Below are 16,320 nucleotides of genomic sequence, written 5' to 3'. Positions count from 1 at the left end.
CTTCCATGCATACACTGGGTTTCTCTCAAGCTTAATTTATCCCTTAATCTTGTAAACTGGGACAGGTACAAAGAAAGGCTATAAACATGCCTCAGTTCCTAGTGGCTAAGACATCCTTTGGGGAATCAGAATCTGTGGTTTGAACATGGGTGCTAAAGTAGATAAAGGGTTTTGGACCTGTGTCCTGGGTAAAATGCTTTCAAGATATAGTCTTGGCTATATCTAAGCAAATTCTAAGCAAATTCTAGCAATACATTGAGCACACTTGATGTGAGAGAGTCTTCTGCTGCTACCCAAGAACCAGATATTGGGGAGTGGCTTACAGTCAGTTTCCTTTGGGGATTGACAAAATTGTTGATCTCAGCAAGGCATAAGTGGGACCTGAATGTTTGGGCATGCTCAAGCCTTCTGTGCATTTCAGCTTGTTCATGGGTATGGATTTAGGAAAGGGAAGCACCATGTTTTAATGGTTACCAATCATTAAAAGTGAGGGCAAAAAGGCAATAGTAACTTTTCCATAAGAAAACTTGGATTACTGATGACAGTCTTGTGATTTCAGAGTGTTTCAATCATGAACCAAAAGATGTGGATCCAAATGAAGATTGTGACAGTAAGTAATAAAAAAGAGCTGCATTTAGATTGCTGTCTGCTGGCTTCAGACATATATTGCTGACTCTTTTAAATGTGGTGGAATTTTAAAAGGGCTGGAGGTGTTCTGCAGTGAATCTTTTGAAAGCAAACATTCAACTAAACACTTAGAAAAATGATAAAAGATGTGGTCAGCTAGCCAGATGTAGAAGGGGCCTCCTCATTTCTGAGTTTGGTCACTCTCCCCAGTACTGTGGGCTTTTTTGCTGCCTTTTTAATTCAGGCAGCACCAGGTGACCAAGCATCAAACTGTTTCCATTACATCTCATTTATTAATGTACTCAGTGAAATGTTCTCTGCATCAAATATCAATAATTGGTATTGTTTTCTTTTGCTCGTGCTCCCTTCAGCTTGTGATAGCTGTGTAATGACATTGCTGAAGGATTTGACCACGATAGGTGATGAGCTGCAGCTGATTAAGTCTCAGCTGCACAATGTCCATGTGAGTACCAACACACTGGAGCAGATGAGACATCTGGAAACACGCATCAAGGACTTAAAGGTAGGTGCACATAAACAGAAAAGTGGATTTCAGATTAAGCAGAGAGGAGCTGAACCTAGGAACTTATGCCATCTTTTGTCAGCTTTCAAGAAAGCACACATCAAGTACCAGATGCTGACAGCACTGAGCTTCACCTGTTAGAAGTCAGCTATTGTTTCCATGTCATGCTCTAAAAGAGAATCAGTGTTTCTACTTTTACTGAGGCCAGCTCAACTTTGAAAGCTCTGTATCTGAGGTTTTCTTATATCTCTTTTTCCAGCACTTAACATGTCTCTGCATTACCAAAAAACCCCAACATTCCCATTGCCAGATTAATCCTTGACAATTTTTTTTTTGTGGTAATAGTAGTTGGTATACTCACAGATAAAAAGCCCAGGTTTTGGGCAGCAGTGGGTCAGCCTTCATGTCAGTAATGCTGCTTTTATTCACTATGGGTAAAGATCTAGCCCAGTGAATTTTTGCTGCTTGTCTCCTGTGTATGGGTGATTTATTGGAATGTTTTTTTCCTTTTCTTTTCAGGTCTTACTGAACAATTACCGTTCTGTTGTTCGTAATCAGGGTTCAAAGGTAGATGAGTTGGAGACAGAATTCATTAACCTAAATAATGATTTAAATGCTCTCCAGGAAAAGGTGACTTGCCAAATATATTAAAAAATACACATCTCTTGATTACATGTTAGCATGCTCCATCCAGATATTTTTAATCTAATCACTTTTTTCCCTTGCCAGGCTGAAATGAACTACGAAGCAGCTAAGATGTTATTTAATAATTTTGGCCAAACTCATCAGAAAGGAAAGGATTTGTTTTCACGGATACAAATAGTTGTCAACAATATACAAGGTAGAAATAGTTTCTAATTCCTTATCATGTTTTGTTTGATGGAATCTTTTCAGTTTATTGACACTATTCTTAATTAAGCATCCCAAGTTTTCTGGGAAAACAACCTAATAAATCAGAATTTAGCCATAGCTGTAGAATTCACTCTTTCTACTAGAAACCGAATATATAATGTCAATTTAGGAGCTTTCCTTTTGTACCTAGTGAATAGGGACAGAGATGTTTTACCACAGGGAAATTTAGAGCAACAAATTGTCTATCCTGACTTTAGTCTGACTTAACCTGGGTTGCTATTATAGTGTCTTTTGAGTTAAAACCTTAAAATTATTGCTATGAACTTGGTAATTTGGGACAAATTTCAAGCCTTATGTGATCTTACTACTTCTGGGATATTTTTCAGCTTAATACAATGAATGCAAAATGGATCTTCTTCATTAAGGACTTCAGGAATAGGCATTCCTTTCTCAGAGAAGAAGGCTGGCTCTCTCAGTTCTGTCTTTTGCATAGGCTTAAGCACATCATCTCTTTGACAATACTTTTTTCTTTTCAGTGCTCTTGGAACAGATAGATGGTACAAATGCAGAAGGTAACAGCCTGCCCCTGGGAGATGCTGCCAAAGAACTGGCCGAAGCTCAACGCATGATGACAGAAATGAGGAACCGCGACTTTGGCCAACTTCAGGCAGAGGCAGAGAAGGAGAGAACAGCAGCTCAGCTGTGTAAGTGCTTTCTCTCTCAACTTCTTACTCTCTAGAATGATCAAGCTTAAATCTGAAGCATTTTTTTGTTTGGGATGGAGTGCATGAAGGGGCATTTTGCAATGTATCCCTGGGATCTGTAGCTGTCACTAGTCAATAGGAACGGGGTAGTTCTGGAGGGGATGTAAAGACATTCTTAGTTTTTTTGTGGAAAAAAACAAGTGGAGCTTGGGAAGAAAACCAGTAGATCTTTATTTAATAACTAGATGAATCTTAGTAGAATAAAGTCATAGCATATAGTTAAGCAATGCTTCTGGGTATTATAATATATAGGCTATGGCACATGAAGCTGTTTTAGAGGAAAATTACACTCGTAATTTAACAGCAGTTTTTAATAAGCTGCTGAAGAAGGATCAGATCATACAAGGATAAGGAAGTTCAGAAGTTCTAGTTGCACTGGTTGAATTTCCTTTTATGTTCTCTGCATGTCTGGGACGTTCAGAAACCTGATTCTGGACATTAGAGACAGCAAGAAAAGCAAAGTCACAGGCTTACCTCCTAACCAGGACATAGCTGAGAGAGGCAAAAGACTTTCTGAATTATAGTAATTTCTCCTGACTTTAGACTTTGATACGTATCTCTGAGTAACTCGTCTGTATACTGCCTTGCAGGCAGTGAAATGGGCATTCTTAAGATTGTGATTAATTTGATCTTCTGTGTTCTGCCCTCTTTGGGATGAAATGGGCCCATATCTCTCCACTGATGACAAAGGAAGCTTTGGTGACTATCACAAATGTGGATGTCTATGTTGTAGATGAAATTGTTGATTAAATTGTCTTAGTTGCATTTTAAAAGGAAAATAATTCAGTCTTTGCAGATCATCTTATATAAAAATAGGCAAATAAATGTTGATCTGTGCTGTGTTTGCAGCAGCAAACTTATGAGCAGAGTTGATCCAGTGAGGTGCTGAATAGTATTTCTGCTATAGTAACACTGAATTTAGCACTGCAGAGGATGCTCAGTATTACACACAAGCATAGCTTTCTAATCCTAAATGTCAAGCCCTTTTGAAAGAAGTTTGTTCTGGTTCCCTTCTTTTCTGAACAAAACTTTTCTTTGTGGTTCTGATACTGCAGTACTGACACGTATTAAGAATGAACTACAAAAGTACCACCAAGAAAATCATGGGCTTATTAAAATCGTGAGGGATTCATTGAATGAATATGAATCCAAAATTACTGACCTTCGTGAAGCTCTGAGTGAGGCGACAGGACAAATCAAGCAGGCTGAAAACTTAAACAGAGATAATGGAGTTCTCTTGGAAGACATTAAGGTAATGTGGGCCTTCAGGACAAGAAAGTTAAACCTCAGCACATAAGAAATTATTTTGATTGTTTCTTTTGACCTTGCAAAGCCAAGCAGCACTAATTCTTTAGGCTTTCTCCGATGTCTCTTTGCATCTTTTGATACATGTATGGGCAGGTATATATGTAGTCTACTGCCACTTGTGGCCTCTTTATGTGACTAGGACAGTGTGACCAAGATACAGCTCTGATAAGAGTGGGGAAGCAGAGTCTCTGCCTAGTCCTTCAGTTGCCACTAGCCTTTTTGTTTCCTATTTACATCTAATTCCTGATGCTGATATACTTTTCATAGTAAATTCCTTCAAGTTATTTGGCTTTAACAGCCATAAAAGATGGGAGCAGTAATATGTGCAATACTGTTAAATTACTTGTGAATAATATTCTACAGAACTGCTATGAGGTCTCACAGAAAAGTGACAAGAAACAGCTGTCATTCCTGAGCAGTGCTTGATTTTTAGAGCTGGTGAAATAGTACAAGAAACAAGGGTGTGCTGCAGCACCCAATCTTTTAAACTAATTGTGAGTTTGCTGCATAAATCACTGCTTTAACGCACTCATGTCCATCTAGTTTGTTAACAGTGCTCGAACAAAAGAATTTCTACATTCAGCTGTCCCTTTTGATATGTAATTGCACCTGTATGTGCATGACTGTACAATACATGTGCCTCTAAAGTATGTGCTGTTGTGTTAAATGATGGATGCATCTGTATGAGTCATAAATTTCCTGATACACCCCTCTGGTAGAGAGCAATTTGACATGTTGCAGTGATAGAAACCCAGCTGAAGAGAGCTAATGCATCCTTGCCTGCAGCACCGCTTGTCTGGCTGTGATTCTGGTGTGATCTAGAGCCCTGTGAATTCTCAAGAGGATAAGGTGGGGAGGTTTCACACTCCCTTTCTGGTGATATCCACTGGTGAAGCGATAGTGTAATAATTTTATTTCTGCCCTTGAGAGAACAGAAAAGATCAGGGTAGTCACAAGGGAGCTGTTTATTAAGTTCCAGGTTTGAGAGATCAAACACTTAGCTGGTGTGTCTTGACAGCTCATTTCAGCTGACCCATACTATTTAGTCTGAGCTCTAATAACTGAACAACTGTAGCCAGATGCCCAGGTGTATGCCCTTCTGCTGCAGACTCACGAGTTTTCTCACTCTTCTAATCCATAGGATAGCATTAGTCCCTAAACAATACAGGCATCTGATTTACACAGCGATAGTGCCTTCGGTAAATCTTACTGCATCTTATGTGGATATGGTTTTCCCTGCCTCTTATTTTTAACCCAATCACATGTTTTTCAATGTTTCCTTTTTTCCTCAGAAACGGATTGAGGAGACAAGTGGACAACAGAACATTATCTTGGATATTCTGAGCTCTGCCCGATCTTCCCTGACGCAAGCGAGCAGTGTGCTGGGATTGTTGCAGAAGAGCAAAGAGGTATAGCTAACCTTCTGAAGATGAGGTTACAAACCCTGGTGTCTTACCATCACTGGCAAGTGGCTCAGTGGCTAGGACACGAGGCTTTTCTGAGCCTCCCAGAAAGGGAAGGCTCTCATAACCTAGTCTGGGTGCGAGAGGAGCCTGCCTGCCCAGGTTTCCACAAGAGAAGCTTATTGAAGGTCCTGATGGGTCTGAGGAAGATGCTGAGCTACCAGTGTCTGAATCTGGGAGAATATCTGTGAGAAATACTGTAAATCATTGTACGGTTTTCATATTTCTTTCTAGGCAAGTGCTTTTAGCCACTGTCAGAGACAGGATACTGGGCTAGAAGGGCCTGTGATCTGACTCAGTTTTTATTTACATAATGGGTCTAGAAGTGTAATATAATAAACTAGCACTTGTTTCCAGTAACCTACAGAGTAAGCTGGCAGAGAATCTTTTTCCCTTTCGTCTCCTCAATGTATATGTAATGCTGAAGTAGGCAAGGACAAAAACAAACAGATATGAATATGACTAAAATTTTATCTTTATAAACTTGTAGGAATACGAAAGCCTGGCTGCTCAGCTGGATGGAGCGAGGAAGGATATGAATGAAAAGCTGGCAAATCACTCCTTATCGGCAAGCAAAGAACCCTTGGTGGTGAGGGCTGAGGAACATGCCAAATCTTTGCAAGACCTGGCGAAACAACTGGAAGAGTATGTTGCTATTCTTGTAAATGAGCAGTTTTTGTACATACCATCCATGGTTGCAATGCTCTGTCTGTAACTTCACCTACTTTACTGATCATTTGTAAAGTTAGAAAGAAATTTTATCTTTCTTTTTCTGATTCTTCATGATGTACAGATGCTTTCTTTTTTTTTCCCTCACAAACCAGGCTTTCCTGTATTTTTCCCAATACTTTTTTTCCCCCAGAAGTAGGGACTTCCATAATATGGCTTTATATTGCTACATTAATACTTCAGTAACTTCTTGCCAATGAGAGAAAATCCTCATGTATAGACTGGGAAGATGTTTAGAATATATTTTTTTGTAGTGTAATTTCTGTACTCATTTTCAGGGGTACCTTTGTTTTGTCAATTGGGGCAAATATTATGTCAATTGGGGCAAATAACTGGAAGAAATGGTGTCATGGTAGAGTCTTCAGACATGTCTGTTTAGTAAGGAAAAGAATAGTTTTCTTACCCTTTGAGAAATCTCCTTGAAAGGCAAAAGTATGAGAAACTTGATATAAATCAAGTGTTTCTTTCTCCATCACTTGTACTTTACTTTGGAATTATGAGTGAGGTTTTGGATGCCTTCTGTGCTACATCAAAACAAAATGAAAAAGGTGAAACCTTGATTTTTATTTTTTCTCCTATAAAAATCATTTGCATTTTGTCATTAAACCAAGTGGAAGCTCTTTAAAAGGTGAACTGCAAAATAACTCATTCAGGTGGAAAATTCTTGGTTAAAAAAAAAGGAAATTACTAACTTTTACTTAGTTTTCAGAGTGATTTTTTTTTTTCAGTTTAAAAGACACCCTTCTCACAAATACAGGACAGCTAATATTGGGCAGGTGCACAGCTCATGGGGAGTGGGTACAAGAGATTTTGTCTGTTGTTTCTGGTTCCAGAGCTGCTGCACTGGCTCGTTGGGAAGAGCCCAACAGATCATGTAGTTGCTCCATCTTGTACTCCATCTGCTGCTCTTGTAGGATGCTGGGAGCAGCCACAGACTGTCTGGAAGCTGCAGTTACCTGAACTTAAGTGTATCTGGGTGTCTGGGATGGAGATAGCTTATTGACCTTGTGCCTCAGTGAACTCTCACAATCTTAATCATGTAAAGATTGCTTTGGAGGTACAGAGTTGTCTTTTCCAAGCTCCTGAGCTTATCCCATCTTCTGAAGAATATTTTCATATTGGTCTACCTCTAAGATGGATATTTTTGCAGAAAAAGATTACAGATCTAACTGAAAAAATCTTCTGTATTGGTATGAATTAGAAAATACTGAGTTCAGGTGGATTCAACATACTCTCAAAGCCTACAGTCTTTGCAGAAGGCTATATTTTTCACCCTTTTCCCACAGAATAAAGAACAGTGCCAGGAAGGACGAGCTGGTAGGCTGTGCTGTGGAAGCTTCTACTGCCTATGACAATATTATTAATGCCATCAAAGCAGCAGAGGAAGCAGCCAACAAAGCTGGGAGTGCAGCTGACTCAGCTTTATCCGTAAGTACACAGAAGTGGCCAAATGGTGGTAAACTTGTTACAGCTAGATTTTAGTTTATTTTGAACTATCAAAGAGGCACCAAAAAAAAAGACCTGGGTGTCTTGACATGCCTTATTTGTCTGTGGCCATTACATGAGCTGTTATTCTGCTTGATCGTGCATTAGTGTTGGTTCAGCACTGAGCAAGCTATAGTCACTGCCTTTCTGGTGAGGCCGTCCGTATGAATGCTGACTGTTCCTTTCAGTGCAAAAGAAAGAGATCTGCACAAGGCAAGCCTGGAAATCATTGAAAGTGATTTCAGGTATTCTCTTTTATGTTGCAGTAGTAGTACCTACAGTCTTTTCAACAGAGGAGTAGTATCTAAAAGTTCTCTGCTTGTAATTTCTTCCAAATGCCCCAAGTTTGCTAAAGACCAGGGTTGTATTAGGCTTAAATTAATTGAGATATTATTTTTTTTAAAGTGATATTATTCACATTAAGTCTCTGCCCTTGTATACTTGTGTTTTTTAAAACTGAATTGGGCTATCTCTTTTACTCTTTAAATTTTAGTGTTATAATTAAAGCAGTCTTACAGTACTGTGCTTCTGTTACCAGACTGTGAAGAGAGAAGACCTATCAGGAAGAGCTACAAAGTTAAAAACTGAGAGCAGTACCCTCTTGAATCAAGCACGGGAGACTGAAAGGAAATTACAAGGTACCAAGAAAGAAAGTTATAGAATCATAGAATCACTTAGCTTGGAGAAGACCTTTAAGATCATCAAGTCCAAGCACTAACCCTACTCTACCAAGTCCAGCACTAAGCCATATTCCCAAGCAACACATGTGGATGACTTTTAAACACCTCCAGGGATGGTGACTCAATCACCTCCCTGGGCAGCCTGTTCCATCTGACAACCCTTTCAGTGAAAATGTTCTTCCTAGTGTCTAGTCTAAACCTCCCCTGGCACAGGTTGAGCCCATTCCCTCTTGTTCTATCACCAGTTACTTGTGAGAAGAGACCAGCACCTGCCTCTTTACAACGTCCTTTCAGGTAGTTGTAGAGGGCAGTAAGGTCTCCCCTCAGCCTCCTTTTCTTCAGACTAAAAAGCCCCAGTTCCCTCAGCCGCTCCTCATAAGGCTTGTAATATATATATATATAGTACTAGATTACAGTAGAAAAGTTGTCACAGCATTACAAGCTTTCATTGAATCATGGTTTTTCACAGTTCAGCAAAGCTCTGCAGCACACATTTAACCAGAAGAGGCTAGTTCCATTACAGTAGGGCATTTTATGATGGTTATTTGAGATGGCAAAAAGGTGAGAAAACAGGTTTCATACCTGTGCTAAGCTGCACACCTTTGCAGTCCTCCCATCCAGCAAATCTTTAGCCTTGTATTTGTTTTGCAGTGCAAATGCTCTTTCAATGCTCAGTGACAACACAGGCTGTGTAAGAGTGCAGGCTGGTGCTGCCACACCACCTGTCCAGCAGTGAGGTGGTATTTCTGTTTAAAATTCACACAGGGCATTCACTGTCTTGCAGCTCTTGGTCCCACCCTTGAAGACATGAAGCAAAGACTCGATGTTGCTGATGGAAAGAAGAATACACTGCAAACTGATCTTGTCACTCTTCAAAATAATCTCAATGGGATAAACAGAGGTCAGTTACTTACTGATCACTCCTGCTTTGCCTTTTTAACTATTACTAGAAGAATCTGCACATGCATTTTTGTGTGTTTCAGATGACATGGACAGCATCATCACCAGTGCAAAGAACATGGTAAAAAGTGCTGAGGATGCCACAACTAGTGTATTGGACGAACTGCGCCCCATTCAAGGAGATGTGGAAAAAATGAAGAGTACCTATGGAAGCACACAGAGTGCTGGCTTCAGTAAAGCATTGATGGAGGCAAACAATTCAGGTAGGTGTTGTATTTGTCATTGCTATCTGAGACCTGCCAAGTCCCTGTTAGGTGAACATGGTCAGTTTTGCAGCAGAAATTTTAGTCATCCATAAGTTAGGCTCCTAGCCTAAGATAGTGTTCTGAGCTTGCTTTATTGCCAGTGAAAAGGGACAGGTACAGCAGAAGGTGATTCAGGTCATCCTGTGGTATGTGTTAAAAGCTGACACCATGAATGGTCTCTAAAGACATGGAGGCTAGTGACTAGCAGGGTACCCCAGGGGTCAGTAGTCAGTCCAATCCTGTTTGATATCTTCATGGATGATCTGGATGATAGGGCAGAGTGTATCCTTGGCAAGTTTGCTGATGACACAAAACTGGGAGGAGTGGCTGATACATCAGAGGGTCATGCTGTGATCCAGAGAGACCTCAACAGGCTGCAGGAATGGGCTGACAGGAACCTCATGAACTTCAGCAAAAAGTCCTGCACCTGGTGAGAAACAGAATCATGCACCAGTATATTCTGGGGGCTGCCCAGATGGAAAGCAGCTTTACAGAAAAGAACCTGAGGGTACTGGTGGGCGTCAAGTGTAACATGAGCCAGCAAAGTCTGAAACATGGGAAGTTTCCTCTGAATGTAAGAAAAAAAATTGAGGATGATGGAGCACTGGCACAGGCTGCCTAGATATGTTGTGGAGTCTCCATCCTCACACTCAAAAGCAACCTAGACGTGATTCTGAGCAACCGGCTCTAGCTGCCCCTGCTTGAGCACAGGGACTGTACATACCAACCTCTAAACATCTACTGAATTTTGATGACTAGCCACCCTGACACAATTTAAGACGTGCCCTACTTGGTCAGACCAGCAGTCTGCCTACCCCAGTATTCACTGAGGCAGCAAGAGATGCTACTCAGGGAATGCACACAAACCCTGACCCCTGTCTGCTGTCCATTATCCTCATCCTCCTGTAGCTTCCACAGTCACTGAGTAGTACTGCTAGAGAGCACAGCTCTGTCTGTTCTGTTTAATAGTATTTTCTGGACCTGAATCTAAGATGTTTTTGGAGGTGCCAGTTCTGTCTGTTTCCACAAATACCTTTGGCCACAAGTTCCAGCAGTACAGTAATCTCTGCATAAATTGCTAGTTTCTGCAAGGGCTTCCTAATATTGTAGGACTGATGAAAGCAGTTCTGTCATCAGCCTTCTTACTGCTTTTCTGATAATTGTGCAGTGACATTATATTTTTGCATCTGTTTTCCTCCTCCTTTCTATCATCAATGATTTTTTTTCTTTCATTGCAGTAAAAAAATTGACAAACAAACTTCCAGATCTGTTCAGCAAGATTGAGAGCATCAACCAACAGCTGATGCCAATAAGCAACATCTCTGAGAATGTAAATCGCATAAGAGCACTGATTCAGCAAGCAAGAGATGCTGCAAATAAGGTCTGTCCTGAACATTCCAATCATGCTTCACCTCAGTGGTTTGGACCTAAGTAGTGTTTCTGTTCTTCTTTCTTTTTCTGAATAATTTTGTTGAAATGTGTGTGAAAGACCAGACATAAATTTAATACAACAGCACCACCCAGCTCTTAAAGTAATGATGATGATGGGAATCATAATAATTTGTACATAAAAATAAATGGATGCAGTAGCATCGTGCTCCATCCTCCTCCCATAGGGCTGTTTTTTTCCAGGGCATATGTGCAATACTTATTTATACAATAGCCTCTTGCCTGCCAAGATAAATTGTGATGGCTTTGGCAGCAGTGACAGCATTGGCTGTGCAGCTCAGCAGCAGGACTCTCCATCTACACGTGGTCAGTTGAACTCTGGCAGTTCCTAGAAAGTTGCATAGCCCTGTGCTCTCATGTCTCCAGCTGTCCCACTATGTTAGGAGTCAGCTACTGGCATCTTCTTATTAGACTGCCCATTCTCCATTTAAGCAATTGTTGTAGTTGCTGAAGGGATAGTGTGGTCTCAGGTCCCTGAGAAGCACCCATGAGGTCACCACAAATAACCTACAGTTAGAATGAATAAGAGGAATCTGTCACCATGGTGTAAATAGCTGTAAGAGGATGTGTCTTTATTAAAATCAGAAGTGCATTATAATTTCCAACAGACAGTCAAGTCCAGCTAAGTGAAGCATCAGGATATGTATGCAGGCATGTAAATAATTTACAGGCTTGCTTTTTAGAGCTGCAGAGCATTCCTTCTTTGTCCCTGTATTGAAAGGAAGAATTACTTGGCAGAGGTGCAGTGAGGGTTGATTAACTGATGTCTGGCATAGAAAAGTGCTGTATTAAGTGGTAAGTATTGATAATACAGAGCACTGTGTTATGCAGTCTGTTTCCTAATGATGTTGTTTGGTAGAATCAGAGTCCAAATCTGTAGTAATTGATGGCTGTAACATTGACTAGGATATATAACAGGTTACTTTGCAACTAAGCACAACAATGCAATGAGTGGGGGTGGTAGCAATAGATAACGTATAATATTTGGTTTTCTTAACAGGTTGCTATCCCTATGAGGTTCAATGGCAGCTCTGGTGTAGAGGTTCGACCTCCAAGCGACCTCGAAGATCTGAAAGGCTATACTTCACTTTCTTTCTTTCTCCAAAGACCTCAGACAAGATTAGACTCCCCCCAGAGGGCATCAAATAAGTTTGTACTGTACCTGGGTAATAAAGATGTAGGTATATTTTGAGATTTAATCTGATTTTTAGAACAGACAACACACTGTGAGAAACAGATGGGAGGTTATTTATTTGGACTGAAATTTATAGCTACTGTTGGCCCATTTCTTTATAATTGCCATTATGTGGTGGCATAAGTATTTGGTGGAATAGTTCATTCCTCCACTAGCAAAGTAACTTGTTGGGTGACTGACTGCTTTGCCCTTTGGTGCTTTGCTCTTTTGCCCCTTCGGAACTTACTCCTCAGTCATGGATACCATCATGTAGTCTTGTCAGAAGTGTCAGGTTCTGCAGCAGTCAGCACAAACTGAGCCCAACTTCTGCCTCAGAGCTTAGACTCTTATCACTATAGAAGACACTGTGAGTATCTCTGGTTAAAAAGAGCAGTCATTTCAGTTTCTAAATTCAGCCCCTCAGCCCTTCATTTCTTTCTCTTCTGAATATGCAGAATAGTACAGATATGCTTGTGCATTCAGACTTGCTCGAACACCATCAAACATTTTAAAAATTTCCAGCATGCAATTCCTAACTATCCATTTTTAAGTCTTGTTATCGGACAGCAGCTGTAATTGTAGGGAGGCTTTTGTATACACAGAAAGCTGTCTAAAGGCAGTTGTTCCACACTGGGATTTCGCTTTTTTTATCCACTGAATATCTGACCAGGATATCTGTTGACAGCCTTTTAAATGTTACTTGTGTAATACAGTATGTTGGAGAAAAAAAATGTGAATTGTTTGGGAAAATTACTGCTTTCAGTCACCTCAGTAGGAACTGTTGTCCTTGACTAAGTATTAGTACAGGCCTCTTTTTTATTTCATGGATGTTGAGTTTCATTTTTAGTAAAGGTGTCATGTTTTTATGGCTTTAGTTGTGAGATGTTACCAATGTGAAAAGACTTTTAGCTACTATTGTTATAAAAATAAAAAGCCACACCTGACTTTTCAATTAATTTATAACTATATTCACTGAATCACTGCAACAACTGATTCACTGAACTAGTGCAGCATGTAAGGTTACAATTTTTACTTCCCAGAACTGATAAACTTAATAAAAATTCTCATCATTAGGTGGGTGGATTTCTTATGATTCATGCAGAGTATGATGACGTCTGCCATATTTTACCTTCATTAACATTAATAATTTATTAATTATTATTTGTTTTGCTATTCTTAGGCTTCCAGGGACTATATTGGTATGGCTGTGAAAGATGGTCACCTCACTTGTGTCTATAACTTAGGAGATGGCGATGTAGAAATAGATGTGCAGCCATTTGTGACTCAAAGCGAGACTGAGGAAGCCATTATGGATCAAGTTAAGTTTGAAAGGTAGGCTAAGAGCCACAGTGCACAACAGCCTTTTCCTAAGCCTGTGTAAGAATGTCTTTTGTTAGTGTGATGTGATATTTTTGCCTGTCTGTTTTGGTTCTAGGATCTACCAGTATGTAAAGCTGAATTACATCAAAGGAGCAACATCAGCTTCTCCAGAGTATGCAAGCCCTTTGACTGCAAGCAGTGGAGGCAGTAAAACACTCCTAAATCTTGATCCCAGCACCGTTGTCTTTTATGTTGGAGGCTACCCACCAGATTTTAGGGTACGAAGAGCTGCTTAGTCTTTTGGAGAGATTTCAGTGTTAATAATTGTGTTGTTCTTACAAGTAAAGATTGGAACCATGAGTCTTTCAAAGGCTGTGTAAAAGTTTATCCATGTAAGTAGGAATAGGTGGGATGCAAGGACATGCTACTTCCCACAGAAGCTGTCTGGCTCATAGTATGCTGGAACTCAAAGAAGGGAGCATGGTGGTATTTCATCTGCTGAGGGCAGTATGAAACCTGTCCAGCCCTGCTAAGTACTATTCCAGATCCATTCATACGACTCTGCTTTAAACTGTGCTGCAGTAGTCCTGGGATGGCATCGGATAGCTGTATCTTATATACAAAGATATAAATACGTTATTTATAAAGTCACATTCTTTGTCATTGATATTTGCAGTGAGCCTTAGCACTTACATGTCAATGTAAAATTTTGTCAGCTGGGGCTGACAGAAAGTTTTTGTTGGCACTATTTTGCAGCCTCCACGTAAGCTAGACTATCCTCATTACGAAGGCTGCATCGAATTAGACAGCCTAAATGAGCATATTATCAGCCTCTACAACTTCAAGAGGACATTTAATCTCAATACCACTGAGGTGCAACCCTGCAGAAGGTATGATATAAACATAGAAGTGTTTCACAGTTCTGTGATTTTCTCGTGATGGATTCTTGTCTTTTCACATCCAGAGGAATAAGTACTGTGGCTAAACTGGTGGGGCTTGGTGGCATTTTTTCCCAGATCTGTGGCAACCTCAGTCCACTGGCCAACAATTTAAATGTTGTTATACCCAGACACAATTCATGGACTAATGTATTCAGCTTCTCTGTAATGTAAATATTCCATTAGGTGGAAAAAGTCAGTCACTAATTATTTCCTCTTTTAAAGACCATATGCAAATCCAAAATAAGGCATTGAAAGGTTTTCCATTGACTTGAGTTACATCACCATTTGGCCCTATTTGTGGCCCTGTACCAAATGCTGTAACTTAAGCTTTTTAAAAAGTGATAATGGCAGTAAGTCCGTGTGATAACAGGTTTTGCTCTCCTATACTCACATCTGTGACATTGAAATACTACAGGTATAAAGAAGAGACTGACCAGAGCTATTTTGAAGGTACTGGTTATGCCAGTGTCACACTGAAAGAACCAAACACCCGCAGCCGAGTACGCTATGAGCAGACAATTGAAACTACTGCTGATGAAGGCATCGTGTTTTTTGCAGCCAATGGGGTAATTGTGGAATGCTTCTGTCTGTTTTTTGGTCCAAGAACATTTTTTTTAAAACCACACTTCCTCAAGAAAATGTTAGGTTTGGAAATAACTGTAAAAAAGTTTCTTTAAGATGTTGCTTCTGTCTGCGTGGTAGATTCTGCTTTATTTTTCATGACATATGGATTTGTTTTAGGTAGTCCTGTGAGGAGCAGGGAGCTGGACTTGATGATCCTTATGGGTCCCTTCCAACTTGGGATATTCTGTGGTTCTGTAATGGCTGCTTAATACTTAACCCTGTTAAGGCTGAGAAAAAAAGAATTCCAAGTAGATTCCTTTAGACTATGGAGAGAATTCAAAACTGGGGGAGGGCAGGGAGGATGTAATTTGAATCAAACCAGTTATGAAATACTGTAATCCTTCAAAAGTGGAAGTGCATTCTTCCCAAATCTAGATATGGGTGATAATAGAGTAAGGAAGAATTTAGAAAGTGACACGGTGACTTACACCAGGTGCTCAAAACAGCAGTGATGCTACTTACCTAATAATATTATAGGCATGTTTGCAATCACTGTGACATGTTGGACATAATTTCTCAATTCTATGAAAAGTCACTAGACATATTGAAATTATTAAAAAAAAAATCCTCTAGAGATTTGGAGAATAAATCTGGAGCTGATACCAGATCTGTTTATGACAGTTTAAAGTAGTTATTGTTTATTATTATAAGTTTTAGTCTTCTTTGTGGTATCTTTTCCCCCAAAAGCTTTCTTGAAGCAACTAGATACCTTCATTAAAATTATTCACATGAAAATGAAATGTATATGAAATGTTGGCAGTTTTAACTGTATTGTGGTTTGTTGTTTGGGGTTTTTTTTACTGCAGGATCAGTTCATCAGTGTGCTCATTGAAGATGGTCATACAGTTTTTAGATACAAAGTTGACTCTGAGCCTCCAAAAGAAATAGAAAACAACATGATTGTAAATGATGGAACGTATAAACAGGTATGTAATTTTAAACGTTTAAGTCAAGTGGTCATTATTTGTAAAAATACACATTAGCTGAAACGAAGCATCTTGTTGTAAAGTTTAGTTGTGAAGTTTTCTTTTTGTGTTGAGTTGATCAGGCTGTTTGGGATCAGATTGGACATATAAAAATTAATCTTTCTACTGTCATAGCTTTCCTGTGAACAAGTTCAGTTTTAACAGGAAAGCCACTTAAGCAAAAAACTCTTTAATAGGGCATTGCTTTATT

At 39.7% G+C, this 16,320-nt stretch overlaps 1 protein-coding gene across 1 annotated transcript in view; it reads left to right on the top strand.

The window, feature by feature from the left end:
* The window catches only part of LAMA3 (laminin, alpha 3), a 113,594-nt gene that overhangs the window by 85,436 nt on the left and 11,838 nt on the right, over positions 1 to 16,320 (top strand). Inside the window, 19 exon segments of the mRNA XM_010006910.1 lie at positions 560 to 610; positions 999 to 1,150; positions 1,670 to 1,780; positions 1,880 to 1,991; positions 2,539 to 2,706; positions 3,822 to 4,018; positions 5,367 to 5,483; positions 6,028 to 6,182; positions 7,553 to 7,694; positions 8,290 to 8,389; positions 9,216 to 9,332; positions 9,415 to 9,594; positions 10,875 to 11,017; positions 12,086 to 12,262; positions 13,440 to 13,591; positions 13,695 to 13,857; positions 14,336 to 14,469; positions 14,936 to 15,086; positions 15,951 to 16,070. Coding sequence (XP_010005212.1) covers positions 560 to 610; positions 999 to 1,150; positions 1,670 to 1,780; positions 1,880 to 1,991; positions 2,539 to 2,706; positions 3,822 to 4,018; positions 5,367 to 5,483; positions 6,028 to 6,182; positions 7,553 to 7,694; positions 8,290 to 8,389; positions 9,216 to 9,332; positions 9,415 to 9,594; positions 10,875 to 11,017; positions 12,086 to 12,262; positions 13,440 to 13,591; positions 13,695 to 13,857; positions 14,336 to 14,469; positions 14,936 to 15,086; positions 15,951 to 16,070 — 2,642 coding nt within the window.

The sequence above is a fragment of the Chaetura pelagica genome, unplaced genomic scaffold (genome assembly GCF_000747805.2).
Source record: "Chaetura pelagica isolate M959 unplaced genomic scaffold, ChaPel_1.0 scaffold109, whole genome shotgun sequence".
NCBI lineage: Eukaryota > Metazoa > Chordata > Aves > Apodiformes > Apodidae > Chaetura > Chaetura pelagica.
This window is presented reverse-complemented; position numbering and strand designations above follow the sequence as displayed.